Source organism: Heptranchias perlo, chromosome 2 (assembly GCF_035084215.1).
Source record: "Heptranchias perlo isolate sHepPer1 chromosome 2, sHepPer1.hap1, whole genome shotgun sequence".
Classification (NCBI taxonomy): Eukaryota; Metazoa; Chordata; class Chondrichthyes; order Hexanchiformes; family Hexanchidae; genus Heptranchias; species Heptranchias perlo.
Genome location: NC_090326.1, coordinates 27193952 through 27218124, shown reverse-complemented (window position 1 = coordinate 27218124; position 24173 = coordinate 27193952). Strand labels below are relative to the sequence as shown.

General features: G+C 40.9%; 1 protein-coding gene and 1 long non-coding RNA gene across 2 annotated transcripts in view; one reads left to right on the top strand and one right to left on the bottom strand.

The window, feature by feature from the left end:
• Positions 1-23600, bottom strand: part of LOC137336112 (uncharacterized) — a 36005-nt gene extending 12405 nt beyond the window's left edge. The window contains exon 1 of the long non-coding RNA XR_010966573.1: positions 23390-23600. This is a non-coding gene — a long non-coding RNA (uncharacterized lncRNA). The remainder of the gene's footprint in view (positions 1-23389) is intronic.
• On the top strand, positions 19482-23198 carry LOC137336103 (transcription factor SOX-4-like). Its single transcript, XM_068001594.1, has one exon. It carries the CDS (start codon positions 19776-19778, stop codon positions 20913-20915), a length of 1140 nt encoding a protein of 379 aa, XP_067857695.1. The 5' UTR covers positions 19482-19775; the 3' UTR covers positions 20916-23198.
• Positions 23601-24173: the final 573 nt, after the last annotated feature.

Genomic DNA, 24173 nt, shown 5'->3' with positions numbered 1-24173 from the left:
TCAGTTGCTGTTTATGGGATCTTACAATGCACAAATTGGCTGCAGTGTTTGCCTACATTACAGTCATTCCACTTAAGTAATTCATTGTATAACAAGTGCTTTGGGAGGTTTCTGAGAGAGGTGATAAGGCAGTATGTAATTGCGAGACTTTCCTCTTTTTTTTCTTCTGTTAAATGACTTATTTTCCTGTCCCTGAAACATTTTAGTTGAATGAGGTATTAGTGTATTGCATATGAAATTGTGGTTATAATGGCTTTACTATTTTTGTGAGGGTTCCAGTTCCTTTGACTTTAAAGATTACCTACCACTTCATTACAATGCGGCTCCACATAACATATAGCAATGCTTTATCAGAAAATAACTTGCAATGGTTTATAGTGAAATCTTATATACAGTTTTACATTACAGTTATATTTATATAGTGCCTTTGAACTCCTCAGGACTTCTTGAAGCGCCTCACAGCCAATTAATTATTTTTGAAGTGTAGTAACTTGCTTTGTTAGCAAATGCATACAACAATGTCTCTCAAACAGTACAAATCTCTTTTGATGATGATGGCTGAGAGATGAATGTTGGACAGGACATTGGGAGAACTTCTCGCTCTTCTTTGATAAGTGCCATGGGATCTTTTACATCCACCTGAACAGGAAGAAGGTATCTCACCTGAAATACAGCAAGTCCAACAATGCAGCACTCCCTCAGTTACTGCACTGAAGTGTCAATCTAGATTATGTCCTGGGGTGTGACCTGATAGAAGTTTGTACAAACTTAGAGGCAAGAGAGCTACCACTGAGGCAATTATAACAAAGAATAATATTTCATCACTGTCATCTTCACCTTACCTCACGCAAAGACGTTGTTGAAATGTGAGATACATCTAGCTGGTCTCCCAGCTTGCACCCTCCATAAACTCAAGCTCATCCAAAACAACCCGGATCTAACTCGAACCAAGTCCCGTTCACCCATCACCCCTACGCTCGTTGACCTACATTGGGGCCCGGTCTGGCAACAACTCGATTTTAAGATTCTCATCCTTGTTTTCAAATCCCTCCGTGGCCCACCCACTCCTCCAATTCTGGCCTCTTGCGCATCCCTGATTTTTTTTTCGCTCCACCATTGGCAGCTGTACCTTCAGGTGTCTAGGCCCTAAGCTCTGGAATTCCTTCTCTAAACCTCTACATCTCTCCACCTCTCTCTCCTCCTTTAAGGCCCACCTTAAAACCTATCTCTTTGACCAAGCTTTTGGTCACCTGTCCTAATATCTCCTTTTATGGCTTGGTGTTACATTTTGTTTGATAAGGCTGCTGTGAAGCACCTAGGGACATTTTACTATGATAAAGGCACTATATAAATGTGAGTTCTTGTTGTTATAATGCCTACTCCAATGCAAGCTATTTTGTTGGTTAACCTATGGAGTGTTTTTAGAGCAGATGATTCTTTGCTGATCTTCAAAGTGACAACCATGACTCTTTAACAAATTAGTCTAGATAAACGTGTGCACTTATTCAAGCATATGATCAGAACATACTATTTATTGTCCCTGCCATTATTTCTGATAAATATATGGGCTGTTTTGGAAGGCTGCTATCTATAATGCAGCCATGGAAGTGAAGCTCAGATAGTTTTTAAAGTGTCATCTGAACTCTAAGATTAGATCACACCCCTTAAATCAGTTCATTTTTTATAATGCGATTGATTTGTTTGCTGGCTATTATTCTACTTTTGAGCTGTATACTTGTCAGTGACAATTGATGCATGCAGTATACCCCGATGTGTGACCATGCTCATTAGAATATTAATGTCATTTGACCTCAAAGAAAGGGTACTAACAATTGTTTAATCCATCGTTGATTATCTGGATTTACCATTAGTCTGTGCTTATTATTGTGGATATTATTTTTCCAAGCAAATTTTTTCTCTGCAAACAACTTTGACATTATTCAGTATTCTGCTTTATCAGACGAAAAGGTCAAACTAGGTAAAGATTGCACTTGATTTCCTTTAATTGTGGCAGTGATTTTTTTTTGTTGCCTTTAAAATGAACACTGCTTAAAACTAATAGCTGTTAATATTAATTCCCTTTGGGTGCCTTATCAGATCTATAATGTGACTCATTGCTGAACTGAACATGCTGGAAATATAATATAGTAGGATTTTTTTATTCGTTCATGGGATGTGGGCATCGCTGGCGAGGCCAGCATTTATTGCCCATCCCTAATTGCCCTTGTGAAGGTGGTGGTGAGCCGCATTCTTTAACCGCTGCAGTCCATGTGGTGAAGGTTCTCCCACAGTGCTGTTAGGAAGGGAGTTCCAGGATTTTGACCCAGCGCTAATGAAGGAACGGCGATATATTTCCAAGTCAGGATGTTGTGTGGGTTTGGGAGGTACTGTCGAATAAGCCTTGGCGAGTTGCTGCAGTGCATCCTGTGGACGATACGCACTGCAGCCACAGTGCGCCGGTGGTGAAGGGAGCGAATGTTTAGGGTCGTGGATGGGGTGCCAATCAAGCAGGCTGCATTTTCTTGGATGGTGTCGAGCTTCTTGAGTGTTGTTGGAGCTGCACTCATCCAGGCAAGTGGAGAGTATTCCATCACACTCCTGACTTGTGCCTTGTAGATGATGGAAAGGCTTTGGGGAGTCAGGAGGTGAGTCACTGACCTGCTCTTGTAGCCACAGTATTTGTATGGCTGGTCCAGTTAAGTTTCTGGTCAATGGTGACCCCCAGGATGTTGATGGTGGGGGATTCGGCGATGGTAATGCCGTTGAATGTCAAGGGGAGGTGGTTAGACTCTCTCTTGTTGGAGATGGTCATCGCCTGGCACTTGTCTGGCGCGAATGTTACTTTCAAGTTAGATTTCAAGGATCTAGTCAGTGAAAAGTAAAATTTAATAATCATTCCCAATCGAAGAAACATTACTTCCTGATTAAAGTACTTCCCCAAATATCTCTGAATAAAATTGGCAAGTAATGAATACATTGTATTAATAGTATGATGGCTGTGTTTGCTTGTATAAAGTTTAGTGAAAAAGTAAATATGACTAAAATGCATATAAAAAAATTAGCAGGAAACATTTACTTGTTAAGGGGCTGTTATGGTCTTGTTAATGGCCAATCACAAGAAATTCTAGCAGAATTATATTAGCTCACATGCAGTTTTGTAAGGGGCAACATTTCTTAATATTAGACCAGAATGTGTTGGAATAAAAAATATTGAAAGCTAGTTAAATATCTGACTTTAAAAAAATGTATTTTTTCCAAAAGAGAGAAATTAAGTAGCCTAATAAAATGCCATCATCGTGTTTGGTCTATTTTAATAACTGCATAGTTAGCATTTCAACAGAATATTAATAATTATGATGTGTAACCTGCAATGAATGACAAGACAGATGATCAATAAATATTTATCTCAAATCCACTGTTTGGAACACAGCATTCAGATGGTTTCAGAAGCAATTGGGTAACTGGTTAGTTGGTCACTTTTTGTCAAGGTAAGGTGGGGACCTCATGCAAAAAGGACAAAATGTAATTCCAAAAAAGAGTATGTGTCATATAGTCTGTCCCCATGTACTACCTCTGCAATAGGTCCCTTGCACTAGAGGTTAATTGTCTTTTGCCACGTGCTGACCACTGCTGCAGGTATGTGACTCTCCCTTGGCATAGTCAGTTCGCATTCTGTGTGGTTCAGTGTCTCTTTATCTACTTAGGCTCAAAATTATTTGTAATAGGATGACTGTACCATCGTGCACAATTGTAACTTTGCACAAAAGTAAATTCTAAGGAAGTACTTATCACAATTAAACCATTTAATGTTTGTAACATTGTTTTTTTTCCCCTTTTCGAAATGTAAAAAGGCACAAGCGATCAAATGTGCATGAAATATATGTTGCATCTAATATATTTTCTACCAGCATTACATCTTCTACTAAAATTATCAAAGAATGATACAGCACAGAAGGAGGCCATTCGGCCCATCGTGCCTATGCCAGCAATTACTTCTGTAAATATTTATTCCCTCCAATTAGAATTGTGTTCCACACAACTGGTGATAACGTTTAAAACATGTTTTTCTTTTTGATTATCGTATCTTAAATAATAGGTAAGGTGAAGTGATGTCAGCATGCTTATGAATGTAGTGGCATGAATAAATTTACCATCATTTATTGATTGGGATCATGACAACATTCTGTGTTGAAACATGTTTAAGACTTCAATTTTACATATTTTAACATCATAAGGATTTTTTTCTCATTCAAATACATCAGATCCTATAGTTTTCCTATCGTACACATTATTGGGGAAGCATCATTTAGAAAAAAAAGTGCCAAATAGACAGTTGCCGCCCAGCTGCAGAGTGTTGTGAGCCGCAACTTCAATTTCTCAAACTTGTGCTTTCAGTGTTTCTCAGTTATAAATGAGTGTGAAGTCATGGGCCAGGCCAATAGTGCTGGAGTACAACAAATATAAAGTATGCGACTCATACAACTTCATAAAAAGAACCACCCAATTATCATTCTATTGAAATCAATGGAATAAAAATCAGGTGGGTTATATTATGGTGGGCGATCTGCTCCATCAGATCACTGCCCCGGCGGTGAAGATGAAAATGTACCCCGTTTAGTCTATTGTCACACTTTCTAAATCAGCACAAGGATCCCAATGCTATTAGTTATGTGAAAGTAAACACATAGGCCCACTAGTCTCCAGTTGTTACTTTAGCAGGAGTCCTGAGGTAATCCCAGTGAAATGACAGTAAACGGCCATTTTCAGGGGTTTATGTCATTTCTCCGGGGTTTCTGCTGAAGTTATAGCAGGATACCGATGGTAGCCCCACAGAATTTCAGGGCCATGATAATTACTGCTGTAGATTTGCAGCTATTAAACAACTATAAATGTGCGCATCAGCGGATCTGTGGAGTCTTCTGTGACTAACAAGTGCAGGGTTTCCGGCTGAGGGAATAGCAATTTTCTAAAATGGGAGAACACAATCTCTTTTAGACCTGGAATTTCCTTTCTGTCAACAATCAGCCTTCCAGGTAGATTGGCATTTACTACATTTTTGTGGAGCTATTTTGTGCACTCCACAACTGGATTGGAGAAATTGTTGTCAGTTATATCAATCAATGCCAATTTAACAAGTAATGAAGTGTGCATTCTGGATATCTAATTTTGTTTTCATAGCTGATTTGTATGGCATTGAGTTATCCACAGCAAAATCACATGCACCACTCATTTCATTTCATCCGTTAAAACCAGTCTAATAAGGGCAATTAACACTAATGGAAAATATGCTCCAAAATATGCTCCAAAATAATTCAAATTTAGAAGACGTGTCTTCAATTTTATTTTCCTTTTGCTCTGCACCTCTCACTAAAAATGTTACCGAATTGAATTTCTTGGTTATGCCCCTTGTATTATCCATTCAACTCTCTGAATCGTTCGTTAGAATAGTTCATTCATAAGAGGGGAACACTATTATTTTGAACATTGGATTTAAAAAAAATATTCTTGATGGAGTTCCAAAAGCGTTGGCAAGCTATTTAACTTTGGGCGCATCAAAGCCGAGTCCTCTCCTGTCTTCACCCAATGTCTGCACACCTGTAATGTCTAGCACGAGTCATGGACAGGAATGAGGAGCAAAAACCGGGTTGAGCTTCATCCTCTTTCCAGCCCAGGGCCCTGAAACCAATTGTAGCATCCTCGCTATTGCCTCAGCTCACTCAGCACAGATCAGGCATTGAACCTGGTGTCCCTGGGTTTATATTGCTCAGTTGCGCACAAATCAGCATGCTTAGGAATATACTAGCTACCAATAATTTGATATATATATCTTCACATTGACATTGCGAAAGGGAGGAACCAAATAATAGCCTTGATTATATTTATAGGTGAAATGAGTATTTGCATTCATTTTTGAACCACCAGCAAAATGTCCTATCTTAGTCGATTTTCGGTGCACACAAGAGTGATGGAGAGGATAGTCTGTGAGACGCATGTAAAAGAGAAAGCTCCAATTTACCACTGGTTGCTTTGCTACAGCCACTACTAGCTACAGACTAACAAGAAAACCGAGGTTATATATCAATCAGCCCTGTCCAAGCTGTATGTTACTCAGAATGATACCAGGGCTAAAAGGGTTAAATTATGAGGACAGGTTGCATAGACTAGGCTTGTATTCCCTTGAGGGTAGTGGAAATATGGAACTCCCTCCCTCAAAAAGCTGTTGATACTAGGTCAATTGAAAATTTCAGAACTGAGATTGATAGATTTTTGTTAGGCAATGTTATTAAGGGTTATACAAACAAAGTTAGTTAGATGGATTAAAAAAAATGGAACAGCCATGATCTAATTGAATGGCAGAAAAGGCTTGAGGGGCTGAATGTCCTACTCTTATTCCTATGTTCCTTCCTACGTACTTTAAGAATCACTATAAACAGTTGAAAGTGGTCAAGCAGTTTATGTATCTGGATGGTGTCATTTCCAACAATGGTACGACTGATCAAGAGTTTGCTGCTGCGCAACTGCCAGTTGTTGTTTTTATAACTGTGCCACTTCTTTGCAAATTGTTGGAAGTTCTTCTGTTCAAAAGCCAACTGCTGGCAGCTATGCAGCAGAAAAGAGAGGAAGAGAAGGCTCATCTGAAAGCTCAACCTGGCAGTAATGCAAATCTTACAAATCCAGGTGAATTTTCAATCTAATTCAATGTGAGAGCGGTCATCATAGAATATTTGATACAGTTCAGTTACAATAAGTGTTGTTAAATCTGTGACCCGCATTTTATTATATTTATCCGGGCAATGAATAATTATGTAGAACAACTGATGTATAATGATCACTATCATATTCATCAACAATAACTTGCATTTATATAACACCTTTAGCGTAGTAAAAAGTCTCAAGGCGATTATCAGACAAAATTTGACACCGAGCTACATAAGGAGATAGTAGGAATGGTGACCAAAAGCTTGGTCAAAGTGCGTCTTAAAGGAGGAGAGCGAGGTAGAGAGGCGGAGAGGTTTAGAGAGGAAATTCCAGAGCTTGGGGCCTAGGCAGCTGAAGGCACGGCCGCCAATGGTGGAGCCACTCATCCAGAGGTTATTACATACAGGGGCATAGCCTGTGTATTTTTTTGTTTGTCTAACTGCTTATTTGGGTTGATATTACACATAACATCCAACTGCTGTCAAAGTGACAAACTTACAGTAAAATGGCTGTACTGTAATTACATGCCTGGCAGCAGGGAACATCTTTATCCTATTTTTGTACTAAAATCTGGTTCTATAATCCGGGTATATAATGAAGTCAATGGCTGCAGATGAAGTGTATGTGCATAATTCTTACTGGATTGTTTGTAGCCATAATGGTGTTTTCTTGCATGCGTGCACTCCATGGTGCTGTATAAGTATGTGTATTTGTGCAGCTTACATTGGGGCGTGGTAATGTTCACATATGGCGGGTGGAACATAGGACAGATAGAACAGTAGGATGTGGTGGGTGGAATGGAGCAGATGCAGCCAAGAATCCGGTGAGCGTTTTTGTACTAGTCTTGAATTGGTTCTGATATGCAACCAACCCCAGAAGCTAATATACATATTGCTGGGATGAATTTGGAATGTAGTTTATAAGGGACATTAAACATTGGATTTTGACGCCAGATCTGATCTCTAATTATTAGAACAAACTAGTTATCAATTTCAGAAGATATAATTAAAAATGGGAGTTGTGAATTGACTTTGATTAAATATGGAAATTTAAAGCACTAGTAAAATCACAGGTATTTACAAAGCTGCTGCCAGCATACGTCCTTATTGGGCATATATGTAAGGTTAGATTCAAATTGCTGCTAGGTTCTTTGTTGTGGGCTCCTGCTGCTGTGTACTCTGTAACTTGGTTTCTACTCTAACAATAAACAAATCAGTAGGATTGATGGTCATTAAAATGAGCAGATGACCATGGAATAGAACCAACTATGATGACTGGAGTTCATATATGTGCATATCCGAAGTTATGAATTTAGTATTTAAAATACAATACGTTTACTGATTTGTACAATTAGTCACCATTGTCTTGACAAACTCTCTGCAAAGGAAAGAACACTAGATAATTATTGTATTTAAGAGTTTATACTCATGGTACATTTTGATTATGCGGTGCTCACAGGACTACATTAAGCTTTCTTGATGTGGTTGTGCTTGCACTAGGGTTTAACCAACTTGTTTTGCTCTTGGTTTCTGAGAGTCAGCTGGGCCAGGGACAGGGGTCCTGTCTACAAGTATCCTATTGTTCATAAGAGGCCATGATCCCTTGGATTTATGTTTGGTAGTAATGCCTGATTATTGGAAGGCTGTGTCCTCCTTTTTTGGAAGATGAGTGTACTGGAGGCATAATTGTGGGCTCTAGGCTGTCCAGAAGAATTTGGAGATGTGACTGTCCTTGTCTTGGAATTATGGGTTGAGAATTTGACTGGTACAATCTAGAATAGATGTTGGGGGGTGGGGGAAAAGACATTTATCTTTATGGTGTTAGTCCCATCAAAATTTTGTATGTGCAAACAATTCCATCTGATTAAAGGAAGAACGTACTTACATTTATATATGTCTCATCACATCACTGAAATGCCTCAAAGCGCTTCACTCACTGAGTCACTTTGAAAGCAGGCATTGTTGTTAGGTAGGAGTTAGGTTTATGCTGGTTAGAAGAGGTGGGCTGAGGAAAGTGAGTTTTGGTGTAAGTTGTGTGCCCAGGTATCTAAAGCCAGTTGATGACCGTGCAAAGAGCTAGACTCTTGCATGTGCATGGAAATGTCCTGTGTTGATAAAATCCTACTATGTATCTATTTTTATTTAATGCTGAAAACAATATCAGTTTCTGCCAGTGGCAGAGCCAGTGAAGGGGCATGACCCCCCTTCCCCCCCCCCCAATTGAGGTTAGCCAGCACAGCTTTGGAGGACTGTTTCCATTTTGCTCCCAGAAATCTGTCACCTGTCTTCGGCCTTCAGATTCGGTCTGCACTTCTGTGCGGCTCCTGGCTTGGCCTTTGGTCTAGGCAAGTCAGCATTCCTCCATTCCTGGCTCAGTCCCCTTCCTGCCACTGGTCTCTGCTAATGTGTATAAATGTGCAAGGTTCTCAGTTCTTACTTTGTAGTTTTCAGTGTTTACAATTTTTATGAAATTCTCACGAGTGCAGTACTGAGGGAATGCTGTATTGTCAGAGGTTCCATCTTTTGGATGAAATATTAAAACTTAAGGCCCCATTTGCTTGTTCAGATGTATGTTAAGGATCCCATGACACGTTGCAAAGAAGAGCAGGGGAATTTCTCCTGTGTCCTGACCAACATCACCCAAACAGATTAACTGGTCGTTTACCTCATCATTGTTTGTGGGACCTTGCTGTGTGCAGATTGGCTGCACGTTTGCCTACATTACAACAGTGGCTACAATTTAAAAGTAATTAATTATTTTTGTGAAGCACATTGGAAGATCCTTGTGATGTGAAAGGAGCTATATAAATGCAAGTTCTTTATGATCAGAGTTAATGTACCTAAATTTATTAGTAGGAAATGAATCATGCATGAACATAAGAAACATACAAAAATGACGGGCAGGAAAAGACCAGATGGTCCATGAATACATTGCAATCAACCGCTTTCAAAAAAGACCCTAAATAAAAACAGAAAATAATACAAATGCACAAGTTCAGTCAGCATCTGAAAGAAAAGATAACTCTTAAGCTTCAGCATAGGTTTTGTAAAGTATTATCTTTCTCTTTTGTATGATGATCGAGCAGCCACTCCATTTTCTATTTTAATTTCAATTTTTATTTCAGACTTCTAGCATTTGAGGTTTTCTTTTTACCTCTACAATTGTAAAAATGAATTCTACATTTTAAAGCATTTTGTTTCTCCTGCACTCGGGGATATGATTGTTATTGGAATCATTCGAACCAAAAACAATTAGTGAGAATCAAGTGCAGGGGGCTAGCTTTCACTGGAGTTAGGTAGCCAGCCAATTCTTCAGACACCTGCATGCTCAAATTACTCATTTTATACTGTTGATTTCAAAATATGTTTTCATGTAGTTAACGGGCAAGATATAATCACAGGAAGACATTTTACACATATTCATAACACTGTAGCACTGCTGCTATGCTGTAGATGTAGCAAGTGATGGTTAACAATTGTATTTTGAAACAGTGGTTTGTTTTTTTTTAAAAAAGGAAAGGCACAATTGTACTAAGATACGAAGGCAAGCTGCAATATACTAACAAAGAGTTTAAGATCAAACCCCTTCTGTAATTACGATCAGCTCAGACCTCCTTTGGAAGGGAGTAATGAACTTGAACATTAACGGACACCCTCTTACATCTGCCAGTCCTGGCAACAGAAGAAAACACAAATTACAAGTTAAAATCAGATTGCCAGTCTATTAGACCTGAGGCTGAGACACACACGCATGCAGCCTATTCATCTGATTGCAGATGGAGTACTTTTCGTGACAAGGGGTTCTTTTCAGTGCGATTCCAGCCTGACTTCCCTAACATAATAAGACGTTTTGTTCCCATTCAGTAACATTGGCCCCGCCTTCACCCTCTGCAAAACAGAAAATTAAACATAAACACCCTTTCTGTCTCCCAGATGAAAAATAATTAACATATTAGCTCATTGTAATTACACTCACTGTTAAATGTTGTTCCAGCGTTAAGGGACTGCTACAGTGAAACTGACAGAACTTCTACGCACTTTTAAAACTGATTTGTCAACTTATTTTGAATGCCTGATTTAGTGACCCATGAAAAAACTGGATAACTGCAGAAGTTCTTAACATTTAATCGTCCCAACTGGGATTGATAGCCCAATTCTAAGAAAATACAATTCTGATAAATTGGTAAGAAACTGCATTTGGCCTTTGTCGATCCTGAACTAAACAGCCCAGTGAATGCCTTCGTGTAAGAAGAAAATTGTGAAGGCAGGAAATCTGAAATGAAGAGGTTCAGACAGCAAGTCAATTAGCACCTGAAAATTTTGGGTGTAATCTTTCACTAGAAATCTGATGAAACCTTCTTGGTTTGTTCACGGACAAACATATACAATAACACTGTCATTCCTGAAGCATGATTAATAATTGTACATCTTATTACTACATGACAACATTTTGACCAACAACCTTCTTTAAATTTACATTATGATTTATTTTACTTAACAGGTAAGTGCAGGTGGCAGGGCTGTGTTACTGTTGAATAATTTGTGTATAATTAAGGTGTAAATGTAACAATTTGCATACTGGTTTCATCCTATGAATTTTTATATATATTTACACACATGCACACATTTATTCACCTTTTAAAAATTACACTGTCTCAATCACAGAGCCCCTGTATTTGGGAGAAAAAAAAGTCAGTATTCCTATTCCAAAATGCTATTCAGTGACCTACTTGCTGTAAGGTATACATATGAATACAAGGTGAGTGGTAGGATCAGCCTGTGACATTCCCATGGTAAAATAACCTGGTAACACTGTCAAAATACATGAGTCAGTGCTTTCAAAACTGGGTGGTGGGGGGGGTGGGGGGGGAGAAATGAAACAACATGGGAAAGGCGGGGGGAAGGCATCACCTGAAGTAAAGACAGGATTTGACTCAAAAAAAACCTAAAATTAATTTGGCAATTATATCTGTACTAATATGACCATCACTGACACTGAACACAAACTCTCAAACTATTTTTCAGTGTAACACACCCCCACCACCTACATTATTAAGTAAAAAATGTCCAGATGAAATAATGGAAAGTAGGTTATTGGTTAAAGTGTTATCACGTAGTCAGTGTTGATCATATTTCGAGAATGATCGTGTCATTGACAGTGTGGTGGTAAAATAAAATAAACCTGGAGATTTCATTTATTAGACCTCTAATGAAAGAATATATCTAAACTTTCAGATATTCATTGACTTGCTGGGTGTTTCCAGCATGAGCATTTTCTGTTTTCATTTTAGATTTCCTGCATTGATATTTTTATGGGGCGGGGGGGTGGAAAAATAAGAGAGAGGACGCAATCTAGGCGACTGCCATTTTGATGCTGTTGAACATACAAACATCTTCAGGCTTTGCTAGTCTACCTTTTGATGCACAACAGAATTTTCTTGCAAACCTAACATCAACCGTCAATAGTGATGACTAAATCAGGAACAAATTGAGACTTGGTTGAGGTTTGTTTATATTGGATTTGCATATAGGTGGATTTGACTGTACCTGTGATTATGCACTCAGTTCAAAAAAATACTTGTACATCTAAATCAGAGGTACTGAGTCAAAATACTTTTTTTTAATACTGTCTAAGGACAGCAACAGGCTTTATATTTTGGTAGTAAATTTGTATTTTGCTTTAGTAGTACAAATGCACAATGAAAACTTGTTCTAAAAGGTACAAATGGGATTAGATATACTTTAGTATTTTTCCAGGAGACTACAATTCAGAAGGATATTCAAAATAATTTGGAGCTAGTGACGCTGGGCTATGTAACTCAGGAATGTGCGATATAAAAAAGGAATCTCTCGCATGTTATATTACTCATGCTTTATCATTCATCAGACAGAAAATGGGACTGTGTTAGGGTTCGTGTCCAAAAGCAAAAATGTGATCACCCAACACTGGACATGCCTAATTATGATAACCTATAAGCAAAATAAGTAACTTTCTAATGTTGTGAGAGCAACCGTACAAAGTGAGTACTCTTGCCCAGTTAGTCCAACGCAGTAACCTTTGGCCTCCAACTACTGTAATGTTGACCATTCCCTGATCTGACTCAATGTGGTTGAAGTAATGTAAATCTCCCATATTAAGTATCTAATTCACGATTGTCTGTTCGTAGAATCATAGACAGTTACGGCACAGGAGGCCAGTCGGCCCATCGTGTTCATGCCGGCCGAAAAGGTTAGACTGACTGGCCTGTAATTAGTCGGTCTACCTCTTTCTCCCTTTTTATACAACGGTGTAACATTACCAGTCCTCCAATCCTCCAGCACCACGCCTGTAGCCAGGGAGAATAATGGTCATCTAATACTTTCTTAAGAATACTTCCTTAATGATGAATAATATAGGAAGAAAGGTTAGATAAGTATTCTGGAGTTTTGTTTGACTTCATTTTGGAGGCAGGAAGAAACTTCGCTTTGTACAGAAGTTGCACTATAAAATCTCTAAACTATATTTATATAAAATAGCTGTGATTGGTTACCACCATCTTTGCCATTTCAGTCCGTCTCTTCAAGTTGACGCAAAAACTTCAATTGAAGGGAAATTGGAACTGGTCTGCCTTTTGCATATGATAAGACAACAACAATTTGCATTTATATAGCACCTTTAACGTAGCAAAACGGCCCAACGTACTTCACAGGAGCGTTATCAAATTAAATTTGACACCGAGCCACATCGAGATATTAGAACAAAGCCCAAAAGCTTGATAAGAGGTAGCCTTAAGGAGCGCCTTGAGGTCAAAGGTGGAGAGGCAGATGGCTAAGGAAGGAAATTCCAGAACTTAGGGCCTAGGTGGCTGAAGGCACAGCCGCCAATGGTTATGCAATGAAAATTGGGGATGCGCAAGAGGCCAGAAATGGAAAAGTGTAGGGCTGGAGGAGGTTACAGAGATAGGGAGGGCCGAGGCCTTGGAGGGATTTGAACACAAGGATGAGAATTTTAAATTTGAGGTGTTGCCAGACCGGGAGCCAACGTAGGTCAGCGAGCACAGGGTTGATGGGTGAACAGGGCTTGGTGAGAGTTAGGATACAGGCAGCAGAATTTTAGATGAGCTGAAGTTTATGGAGGGTAGTAAGTAGGAGGCTGGCCAGGAGAGCATTGGAATAGTCAAGTCTGGAGGTAACAAAAGTATGGATGAGGATTTCAGCAGCAGATGGGCTGATGCAGGTGCGGAGATGGTCGTTACACCTAGAACATTTTGTTTTGCAAAAAAAAATATACACAATAGGTTACTTTCAGGTATTAGTAAATGACTAGAAGTGAAAAGGTGAGATTTAAAAATAGCCACAATTTTAGGGTTTGAGCCTGGAGGGGGAGGGTGACTGCCTTTCACTAACTTACTTGAATTCTAACTACTAAAAGGACCAGAATACTACATTTTATTTGTGAGGTTGTAACTCGAACCCTCCGAGAGATTCAGGCACTGCTGAATTACTGCCCTATACGGAGTGCCCACTAACACCGTAGCGGATGAAACAATATTTTAGATCTATAGCTGTCCAGGAATATCCAGCCAGTGACTGTATTGCATAACAACTCTATCTGCCGGACACTATTATTTTTAATGCTGCTTTTCGTTTGTCAGTACCTTAAAGTGGGCGATCCTCCCTTAGAGACAGGAACATGGATTCGGTAGTAGGCTTGTTTTTTTTTTGTAAATATAGTAAACAATGCGCCGCGCAGATGGACATTGCTTACCTGAGTTGGCCGCCGACTGGCTCCTCAGCCTGCCGCTGGCACGTGCAGCAGGTTACCTGTTGGCCCCGCCCCGCGCGCTCCGCACCTGTCGCCTCCCGCACCGCACGTGCCCCTTTGATTGACATGCCTCGCGTGTCAGCTGCCGCTCAGCCGCTTCTCCAGCGCCTTTCTCTCTCTCACACACACACACACAGCAACAGCTAAACACAGGAGCGCTCGGCAACAGCGAGAAAGGTTGTCATTGTGTGCCAAGGCGCCCGCTTCCCCACCAGCCTTTTGTAATTTGAAGAAGGCACCATAAATTGGTTTTAGGGGCTGAATTTGAACAACAATCAAAAAAAAAAGCAACATCTGTTCTGCGCGCATCTTAAACCCACGAGTTACTTGTTTCCCGCATTAGGAAATCGGCACGCGTTTATAAAACGACTGGTTCAATTTCCCTTAGAATTCCCCCCCCCCCCTTAAGTAATACACCATAAACAGACGTCGCTATAAAGTACAATTATGCGCGTCTGCATGTGACATTTACCTCAAAACGACGCAACATTAACTTTATCAGAGGCATATTTGATAACCATAAAAACGCGACAAAAAAATCAACAGCAAGTGACTAAATAAGACTATCTAACTAACTAGACTCTGTTCTGATTTGCACTACCTCCTTGCAGGGATTAATCTGATAACTGTCCCGAGCTCGCCATGTCTTTTACTCTAAACTGTTCCAGTGCAGACATCTTCTGATCCACCTACGCTGTAATAGCTTGTTTTTTGACTGCTTGACATTTGTTTAATATCTTGCCATTTCATAATGGGAAAAACAGGTGCTTTTAACGTTTTTTTTAAGTTAGCCCCGAGCTGTACTACAACTTTTTTATTAGACTTTTTTTATTAAATTTAATTTTCCAGAGTTTACATTCATACATGTAACATGAGTTGCAGTTTCATTACCCTAGCTTGCCGGAGCAGCACGTTAATGCATTAAGGTTTCTTGGCATAGCTGTGTCTTTGCTGGAAGCGATGCGAGTTTAAGGGTTGAATCAATTTGTTCGTGGTCTCTGGGGTTCGGTCGGGTCAGGGGGAGGGGTGGTCCTTGCCTGCTAATTGTCATATTGGTTGGAGGTCATTGCCCTGTCTATCTATGGGGAGGTCACTGCTGATCAGCATTCTCCGGAGAGGTGGGGGAGGGGGATTTCGCTGAGTGAGCCTCCAAGAAAAAAAGCTCCAGTCTCAGCTATTTTTAAGGTCTTTCGCTAATTTGAAGTTCGCCGTTACCTCCTTTATCGCATTTATCAGGAGTCCGTTCATCCTTTTTTTGGGTGTCTAATACTGCCTGAGGCAAATTCTGCTGGTGTTTTAGGGGTTTGAACTAACGCGCCCCTTTCTACCTGTACTTTCATGGCCGATTGAACCTTGATCAGTTTTCAGTAACACAATTTCCCGTTGACAAACGTCAGTACGTAAAAAAAAACTATATATTATTGCAATTGGTAGATTTTAGTAATCGAATTGTTTGCCTGCGGGTAGAAATTCCCTAAATAAGGTTCATTTTTTTAAATCCACTGGGTATACAGTTACAGATGTGTGTGGTCCAGAGCAGTGTGGTTGCCCTGGATTTTACAAAGAGATCACCTGCTTGAATTTGGTCAGCTGCAGCTGGGGTAGATTGTTGGAGGTGGGGGAGGGTGGAGACAAGTTGGCTCGCAGCAAAGTGGCGAAAAGGATTCATTTTGGATTCTGAAACGTATTTCATCTAGGGTAAGAATCGTCCCCTGATTAAAGGGGAGGTTTTAAAAATATATTTACGCAGTGATTTGAATGTGGATTTCTTTTGCCACAAACTTGGTTTTTTTTTAAAAAAAGAGGAAAGTTATTAAATGGCATGGAATGCGAGCAGGAAAATGGGATTGGGCTAGATTCTCAGGTGGTGGTGGTGAAAAAAACTGACAGAGTTAGTGGGCGGAATAGTCAATTTCTGTGCTGCAACATTCTATAAATACCTGGACAGGGTCCCTAAATTTGATGGAGACTTCCAATAGTTCTTGATACCACCGGTTGTGACCCTGGTGGGACTTCGTGCCGTGTCCCACTCCAGACACTCCAATGCCGTATTGGGGGAGTGATCCACTGTCGGAGGTGCAGTCTTTCCCATGAGAGGTTAAGCCGAGGCCCTGCCTGCCCCCTGGGGTGGATGTAAAAGATCCCATGGCACGACTTCGAAGAGGAGGAGGTGAGTTATAGCTGACGTCCTGGCCAATATTTTTCCCTCAATCAGTATCACTAAAACCAGGTTATCTGGTCATTGCTGTTTATGGGACCTTGCTGTGCCCAAATTGGCTGCTGCGTTTCCTACATTACAAGTGACTACACTTCAAAAGTTCTTCATTGACTGTAAAGGGCTTTGGGACGTCCTGAGGTCTTGAATGGTCTATATAAATGCAAGTCTTTTTCTTTTATTCCAGCTCTTTATAATCACAGTTGTGATGGCAGAGTAATCATACTCTAGTACTCCTCCGCCGCAATGTTCTCTGCTATAACCTTTAAGGGTAATAATTAAATATAAGAGATGAAGAGAATAAGACTGATCAGAGGTGGAATGCACTCCAATCTTCATAAGTATTCATCCTAATCTCCGACAACCGCGCTAATATTTTCGGAGCCAATATCGGTCTCCCACGTTGGGCACCTTCTGCATCACCCTGTGAACTACGCGCCTGTGATTAATGTGCACACTATAGCAGACTGCGTGTTGCCAATCACTTTTCCCGCCATTCAACAAAAGCCTTAAAAGTTTTGCTTTTCTTTTCGATATGCGGGGTTCTGACGATGGGTCGTAAGACCTGAGACGTTAGCCCCACCTTCCTTTCCGCAGATGCTGTCTGATCTGAGTGCTTCCAGCATTTTCTGCTTCTATTTTAGATACCATTCAACATGTTCTAACAGTTACGAGGCACATTTTAGTGAAACGTATAAATTAGAGACTCTGAATAATAAATATATCGCGAATATATCAGTTTATACACAATATAAAACGTATCAACGTGGGTCAGCTCAGATCAGATCATCTCTTTTTCTCACACACCCCTTCCATTTCAGAATGAACGCTGAACCCAGTACACCTGTTATATTTCAGCAGTGCTGTATTTGACTGTACGGATCATTGGACCCACTTGATCGTAGCACCAACATGTTTTCCACCACAGCCTAAGGTTGGCAGAAAGGACCACCTTGTTTTAAGGTTAAGATTGGGATTAGCAAGAATCAACGTCTTGTTGAAGGGGTGATGTTTGGATTAGTAGCTTTGCTTTTTCGCAAAATACTGGAAAATTGTATTACCTACAACCCTCCTATGTGTCGAGTTTTCTAAATCGTCGTACCTAGCCCACCTAGCTACATACACATGTCCCGTTCTCACCCTTTGCAAGAAGGACGATACAGCAAACAACGCCGGCCTGGTAAAATGTAACTATAACACAGGAACTTCCATCACAACATCAATTGTATTCCATCATGAACGTGAAAGGAGAGGGGACGGGTTGTAAAAATATTTTTATGGAGTTGGAAAAATCCAGTGGAAGTCATTTTTTTTTGTCTTTTGGATTTCACCATATGCCAAAAAAAGGATCTCTCGCTCACTTTATTTCCCCTCCCCCAACTGAAGCGGGGCTCAAAAGTACTCGCAGCCGCGTGCTGAGTATATAGGCGCAGTACCGCCACCCAGCGTCTCAATTAACAGTTGGAGCCAGCGCTACTGAATAATTCAGAGATATGTGTCGAGTCCACATCTATCACTTTCTCGCTTCTAATTTTTTTATGTTTAAACATACAAATAGGTTGAAACCTTGTTTAGCTGATCATATGTATGTCAGTAACTTTTCTAAGAAAAGTTAATATGTGCATAGTGCATTTTGTTTGGATCTGAATCCGAATATATACTGATTAGTTTATCGTTTATGACAGATATTAATTCCAATCTACCAATGGGATTAAATCGTGATGGTGTATTCTACGGAGAAGAAAATCGGCACAACTATTATCTCCAGATGTTGCTATAAAAACATTCTGTTTATGTCCACTATTGTACTATTCCCATGACACCGTTCGTCTTTTGGTTTAACCGAACCTATTTGCACATTGAGCACCTTGCTTTCCACCCTACAACTGTCAATACGGTAAAAGGTGGTCGTCACCCGAATGTATTTGACGCGCCTCTTTTACCATGCCCAGCCCACTTAATGTGCTTCTTATGTTACTGCAAGCGTTTATTCACTTCTCCAGCACGGGTAGAAAAACCTACAAGTATCTGATCCAACGCGTTTAGCATGTTTCATTTGTCTAGGTCATATAACGTTTTATTGAATTGCTAGAATTAATATTGTAAAAGAACGTAGAGACGAGCTCTCGCAGTCTGTTTTTATATCAAAGAGATAGACATACACACAGGCGATAAAGGCAAAACTCCTCAGTAGTGTTTTGCCTGGTATTCGCTCGCGTGAAACTGCAGCATATCAATTTAGCCAGTTTTGTGTCAATTTCGCGAAACTTAACATTAGTCGACTAGCTGCTAGGGTGTGTGTGTGTGTGTGAAAGAGAGAGATAGAGAACAGTGTGTGTAAGAGACAGCACAAGAAAAGATCCAGCTGCCTGGAGATTCGTGTCTGAGTCAGTGGGACGGACAAATGCCAGTTTGGGGAGGGAGGGAGAGGGGGGGGGGGAGAGGAAAAAGGCATAATGCAGCTTTAATTTAATGCCAGAGGGGAGAAAGTGGAGAGAGAGGGGGGAAGGGAGGGGAGGGGAGGGGAGGAGGGGGGGGGGGGAAGTGCATTTGCAGCCATGCCCCCTTTAAGTTGGTAGTGTAAACTCGAATGAGGTCAGCCACGGCGCTTCTCATTGCACGCGCCGCGCGGCCGGCAGCCAATCGGGTGGCGCGGGGGGCGGGGCAGGGCGCTGGAAGCGTTGGAAACAGACGCGGTCTGGGCGAACGGCGCTCTCTGATTGGCTGGGGCAGGGACACCTTTAACTCGACGTCACAATGGCTGGGACTGGATAAGAAGGCGAAGCGAGTTCGCGTCTGGTTTAAGCAGCAGACACAAGTTTTTTATATAACACAGTCTTCCCGCATGGTCAGAGGGGGAAGGTTGTGCCAAAGTATATACACATTTTATATAAGAGAATAGGTTCTTTTCTGCGAACTTGAGGAGCAGCTCTTTTAAAGCATAGCAGCTTCTGTAATAACAGGAAAAAAGTACAAGCTAACCAAACTGTTACAGTATAAAAAGCCTTTTTTTTCCCTCAGAACCCATAGAGCAAAAAAATATATTTTAAAAAAAAGCATGGTGCAGCAAACGAACAACGCAGAGAACACGGAAGCGGTGCTAGCCGGAGAGTCTACCGACTCCGGCGCTTCCGATCTGGGCATAGCTTGTTCACCCGCGGCGGACTCCGTGGCATCGGATGGGGAGAAAACGGACCAGCCGAGCTGGTGCAAGACCGCCAGTGGGCACATCAAGAGACCCATGAACGCATTTATGGTGTGGTCGCAGATCGAGAGGAGGAAGATCATGGAGCAGTCGCCGGACATGCATAACGCCGAGATCTCGAAGCGTTTGGGGAAGCGCTGGAAGTTACTGAAAGACAGTGATAAGATCCCTTTTATCCGTGAAGCCGAAAGATTGCGACTGAAGCACATGGCGGACTATCCAGATTATAAGTACAGACCGAGAAAGAAGGCAAAAAGTGCAAGCAGCAAACCCGGAGAGAAAAGCGAGAAGATCAACACTAAATCCTCGGCTAAAAAGAGCAGTAGCAGCAATAGTAGCATTAGCAAACCCAGCAAAACGCACAAGATCATCTTGGGTACGCTCACCAAGTCTCCGATCATTCACCAGCATCCGCAGTCAGGCACCACTACTTCTAACACAAACACTACAAACCAACACTCGATTTACAAAGCGCGGACGAGCCCCGCTTCCAAGCACCTTGTAGATAAGAAACTGAAAGAGAGGCGGTCGTTCGGGGGCCAGGGCACTACCTCTCCAGCCGCCGTGCCAGCCAGCCCGACCCTCAGTTCTTCAGCCGAGCCCAGCGACCCGGTCAGCTTTTATGAAGATCTGGCAGGCGGGACAGGGGCGAGGGTCCCAGATTCGCCTGTAGATCAACGCAAACACCCTGGCAATTTGCGATCGATCTCACCGACCCCCTCAACGTCCCACTCCTGTTCTTCTTCGTCTCTGGCCTCGTCTTCCGACGAAGAGTTTGAGGACGACCTCATGGACCTTAGTTCCAGCCCCACTTTCGAGAGCATGACGCTGGGCAACTTGAGTTCGTCCCTGGACAGAGATCTAGAGTTTAATTTGGAACAGGAGTCCGCGTCTCACTTTGAGTTCCCAGATTACTGCACGCCAGAGGTGAGCGAAATGATTTCAGGGGACTGGCTGGAGTCAAGTATTTCAAACCTAGTGTTCACGTATTAAAAAGCGACAAGTGAAAAAAGCGGACTGTTGCTGTTTTATCTTGGAGGGGAAAAAAAAGGGATCGTGAATTAAAATAATTGTGATCCAAGTGCTGTAAAATTGCGTGATCCTAATGTCTGATCGCAAGTCTTCAGCACAAAAAAAACAAATATGCCGACGTGTTTTAGGAGCGACTGAGATTCCATTGAAAATAAAATGCCCAGTCTCAAGCCTGGACTGGAAAGGAAAACCTGAAATTGATTTGCACGTACGGAGAGAACGCGGGCTTCGCATTAAGACAGGACGTTTAAAGCCGTGGAATGAAATGAAATCGCCAAATCAAATTATATTGGTACAGACATACACACACGCGTGAAGTCGTGAGATCTACACGCGAAGAGAGTGTTTCATGAGAAGAATGGTGGCGTTGGATTACTGTATTTCGCTGGGTTCATAGCATGTTGTACTGTATCTTTTCAGATTCTGTACAGACTTGAACAGTTAGTAGTTTTAGGGCGAGTCAACCAGATAGATGGCGCTCTGTATGATTCCTACCAAGTCACCAGCTCTTTTCCCCCTTATCACTAACGCAACTCAAATCTGTGCTGGACTGTGTTTTCTGGACCAAAATTCCTCAAAAGTTCCATGTTCCACAAATTTTACAACAAACATGAACTTCTTGTCACCGATGTTTCATCCTCGTATTGTTTTGTTTCCCTTGTAAATGTAATCAGATACCATTTTATATGGATGTATTTATACTGGCCAAACATTTTGACATTTTTTTCGTAGGCCTGTTAATTACCTGCACCGTTTTATCTCCTTCACCGAAGGGCTAGAGTTAAACTTTTAATTTTATATTTAAATGTAGACTTTGACACTTTTAAAAAAAGAGAAGAAAGATGAGACGTTTGATTATTTTCTCAGTGTATTTTTGTAAAAAATATAAAGGGGGTGTTAATCGGTGTTTATCGCTGTTTGGATTTCCTGATAATGAACAAAGAGGCGGATGTCACAGCGTTGCCTCTTTTTTTATTCCACATGTTTACACACTTCAATCTGCAGGCTTTGTAATTTAAGGTTGCAGTTACCTTTACGTTGGTTTCGGGGCTGTATTTAAACAGATGTCAAAACCCACAACGTCCCTTCCTGTTCACTGTAGCCTCTTATGTCTATTTGGTAGTATTTAAAAATGGAAAACCATTTCGACACTTTTACCCAGAAACAGATGACTGTTAAAGCTTCCTTTAAAATTGCTATTGGATGCAGTCATCTTCCACGTATATATAAATATTAGGGAAATATAAGTCAGGGAGTAGGCGAACCGGGATTTTGTAATTATTTCGATCCTTCTGAATTTGAGCACCAACGCAAAGAAAAGGGATGCTGCGCCTTCACACCATTTATGTGGCGCTCCTTAAATGGCGCTCAACCACTGGATTCGAATACTGATTTGAGTTCGCGACACTACTATGCTGCGTTTCTCATTCTGTAATAATAACTATTATTAATTCTTATAACTTGTCGGCTAAATATATTGTTTTAGTGTCTTTGGCATGAAGCTAGCATATATAATTCCGAAATCAGGTTTAGCTGTTGTGGTTTTTTTGATGGGGGGAGGGGGTTGGGCGAGAAGAACCTTTGTACATTTAAATCTGTATTATATAAACCACAAAACTGTGTGTTACTTGTATGTGTCCAGAACTACCGTGACAGGCACTAAGGCAGCAACCACGAAAACAAAAATCTTGGTAGCTGTCCGATTGTTAGTTTTTTTTAAAAAGAATCTTTTATTTTAACCTTATTTTTTATTTTCATCCATCCTGTGCAATATGCTGTGTATAGTCTGTCAGATGATCATGCCTCAACACAACTTTTTAAAAAAAGAAGTCATGCCAGCTAATCGTGTCAAGTCACTGCCTGTCAGATTGTTGATATACTCTTGTAAATAGTTTTTTTTTGAGAGCGAGAAGGAAATAAAATCAGCTGGAACTGAACCCTAACCACTGACTCCCTGTTTTACTGCAAAGGAGAACCGGGGAAGGAGAAAAAGCGCCAATCTGCTAAAAAAAACCGTTTACGTACACTCAACGTGTACACGTACCAAACGTGATTAAAAACCATTCGAAAATCATTCCAAACACTAAGAATTACCGTGCTAGCAAAAAAAATGGTTCCAAGAACCCAAAGCAGAAGCACTGTCTATGTTTATGTGTGTGAGGGGGACTTTTTTTAGTCAGTAAAAATGTTAATTTTCACGTTATTCTTGTCAATTTCGAAATAAACAAGCCACGCATCTCTCTATGTTGTCTGAGTGGTGTCTTTAACTCTTGTGGCATAGAGAAGGGTCGTTTGAAATGGGATAAGCTAAAATCAAAGCTGGGTTCTTAACCAGGAGACGTTCCATCAGAAAGATTCAAAACGTGGGCTTATAAACAATCTTTCAGGAAAGACTTTTGTTTTTTTTAAAAAAGTGCCCGCCACGTCTCACTCACATAATCTGCCTTCCGTTTCCGAGTCCAAATGCAATTCTCCCTTTTCTCTCGAAACAGACGTGAAGCCAAGCAGTTAAAAGATTCAAAACGGGAGTTCAGTTGGCGACATTCGGGGTTAGTTTCCCATCCGGAGATTTTCAAATCCTGTAATTTAAATACTCATTTCAGTATGAATGCTGCCTGATTTTCCCAGGAAGTCCGCGATTAGACGGGAAGAGGAGGTGGGGTGGGGGAGGGGAGATTGTATAGTCTGGACCAGAAAGAGGTAATGCAGTCTGAACAACGTGTGGTCTGTGCACTGCAACTGGATATAGGACTATTCACAAAGCTGCACAATATAGTTAGGAACACGGAGGCCGGAAGGTTTTCTGTGGACTGTAGCATGTTAAAGCGAACACAAATAACTGTTTTAGCATTTTAACAGCAGGCCCTTTTTATACTCATATTCTTTTGCTGGCCAGCCAAGTATTTTGCTTTGCAAATGTTTTTTTATATTAAAAAAATGATCGTTGGCAAACATGAATTAACAGTTGTTGATGATCGCAACATCTTAAACCTATTTGAACCAACTCAATCTGAGTTTTTATAAACCCTCCCCCGTCCCCTCACACAACAGGCAAAACCAACTCCTCTCCTCCTCCCACATAATCCATTACAAAGAGTCTGCACATCCCTTAACAATTGGGTGTTAGGGGGTCTTTTACACGAATGTTAAAACCCTTTGAGCGAAACCATTCTATCCACAGCAAGCAGCGGGGGCGGGGGGAATTAATGGTATGAGAGG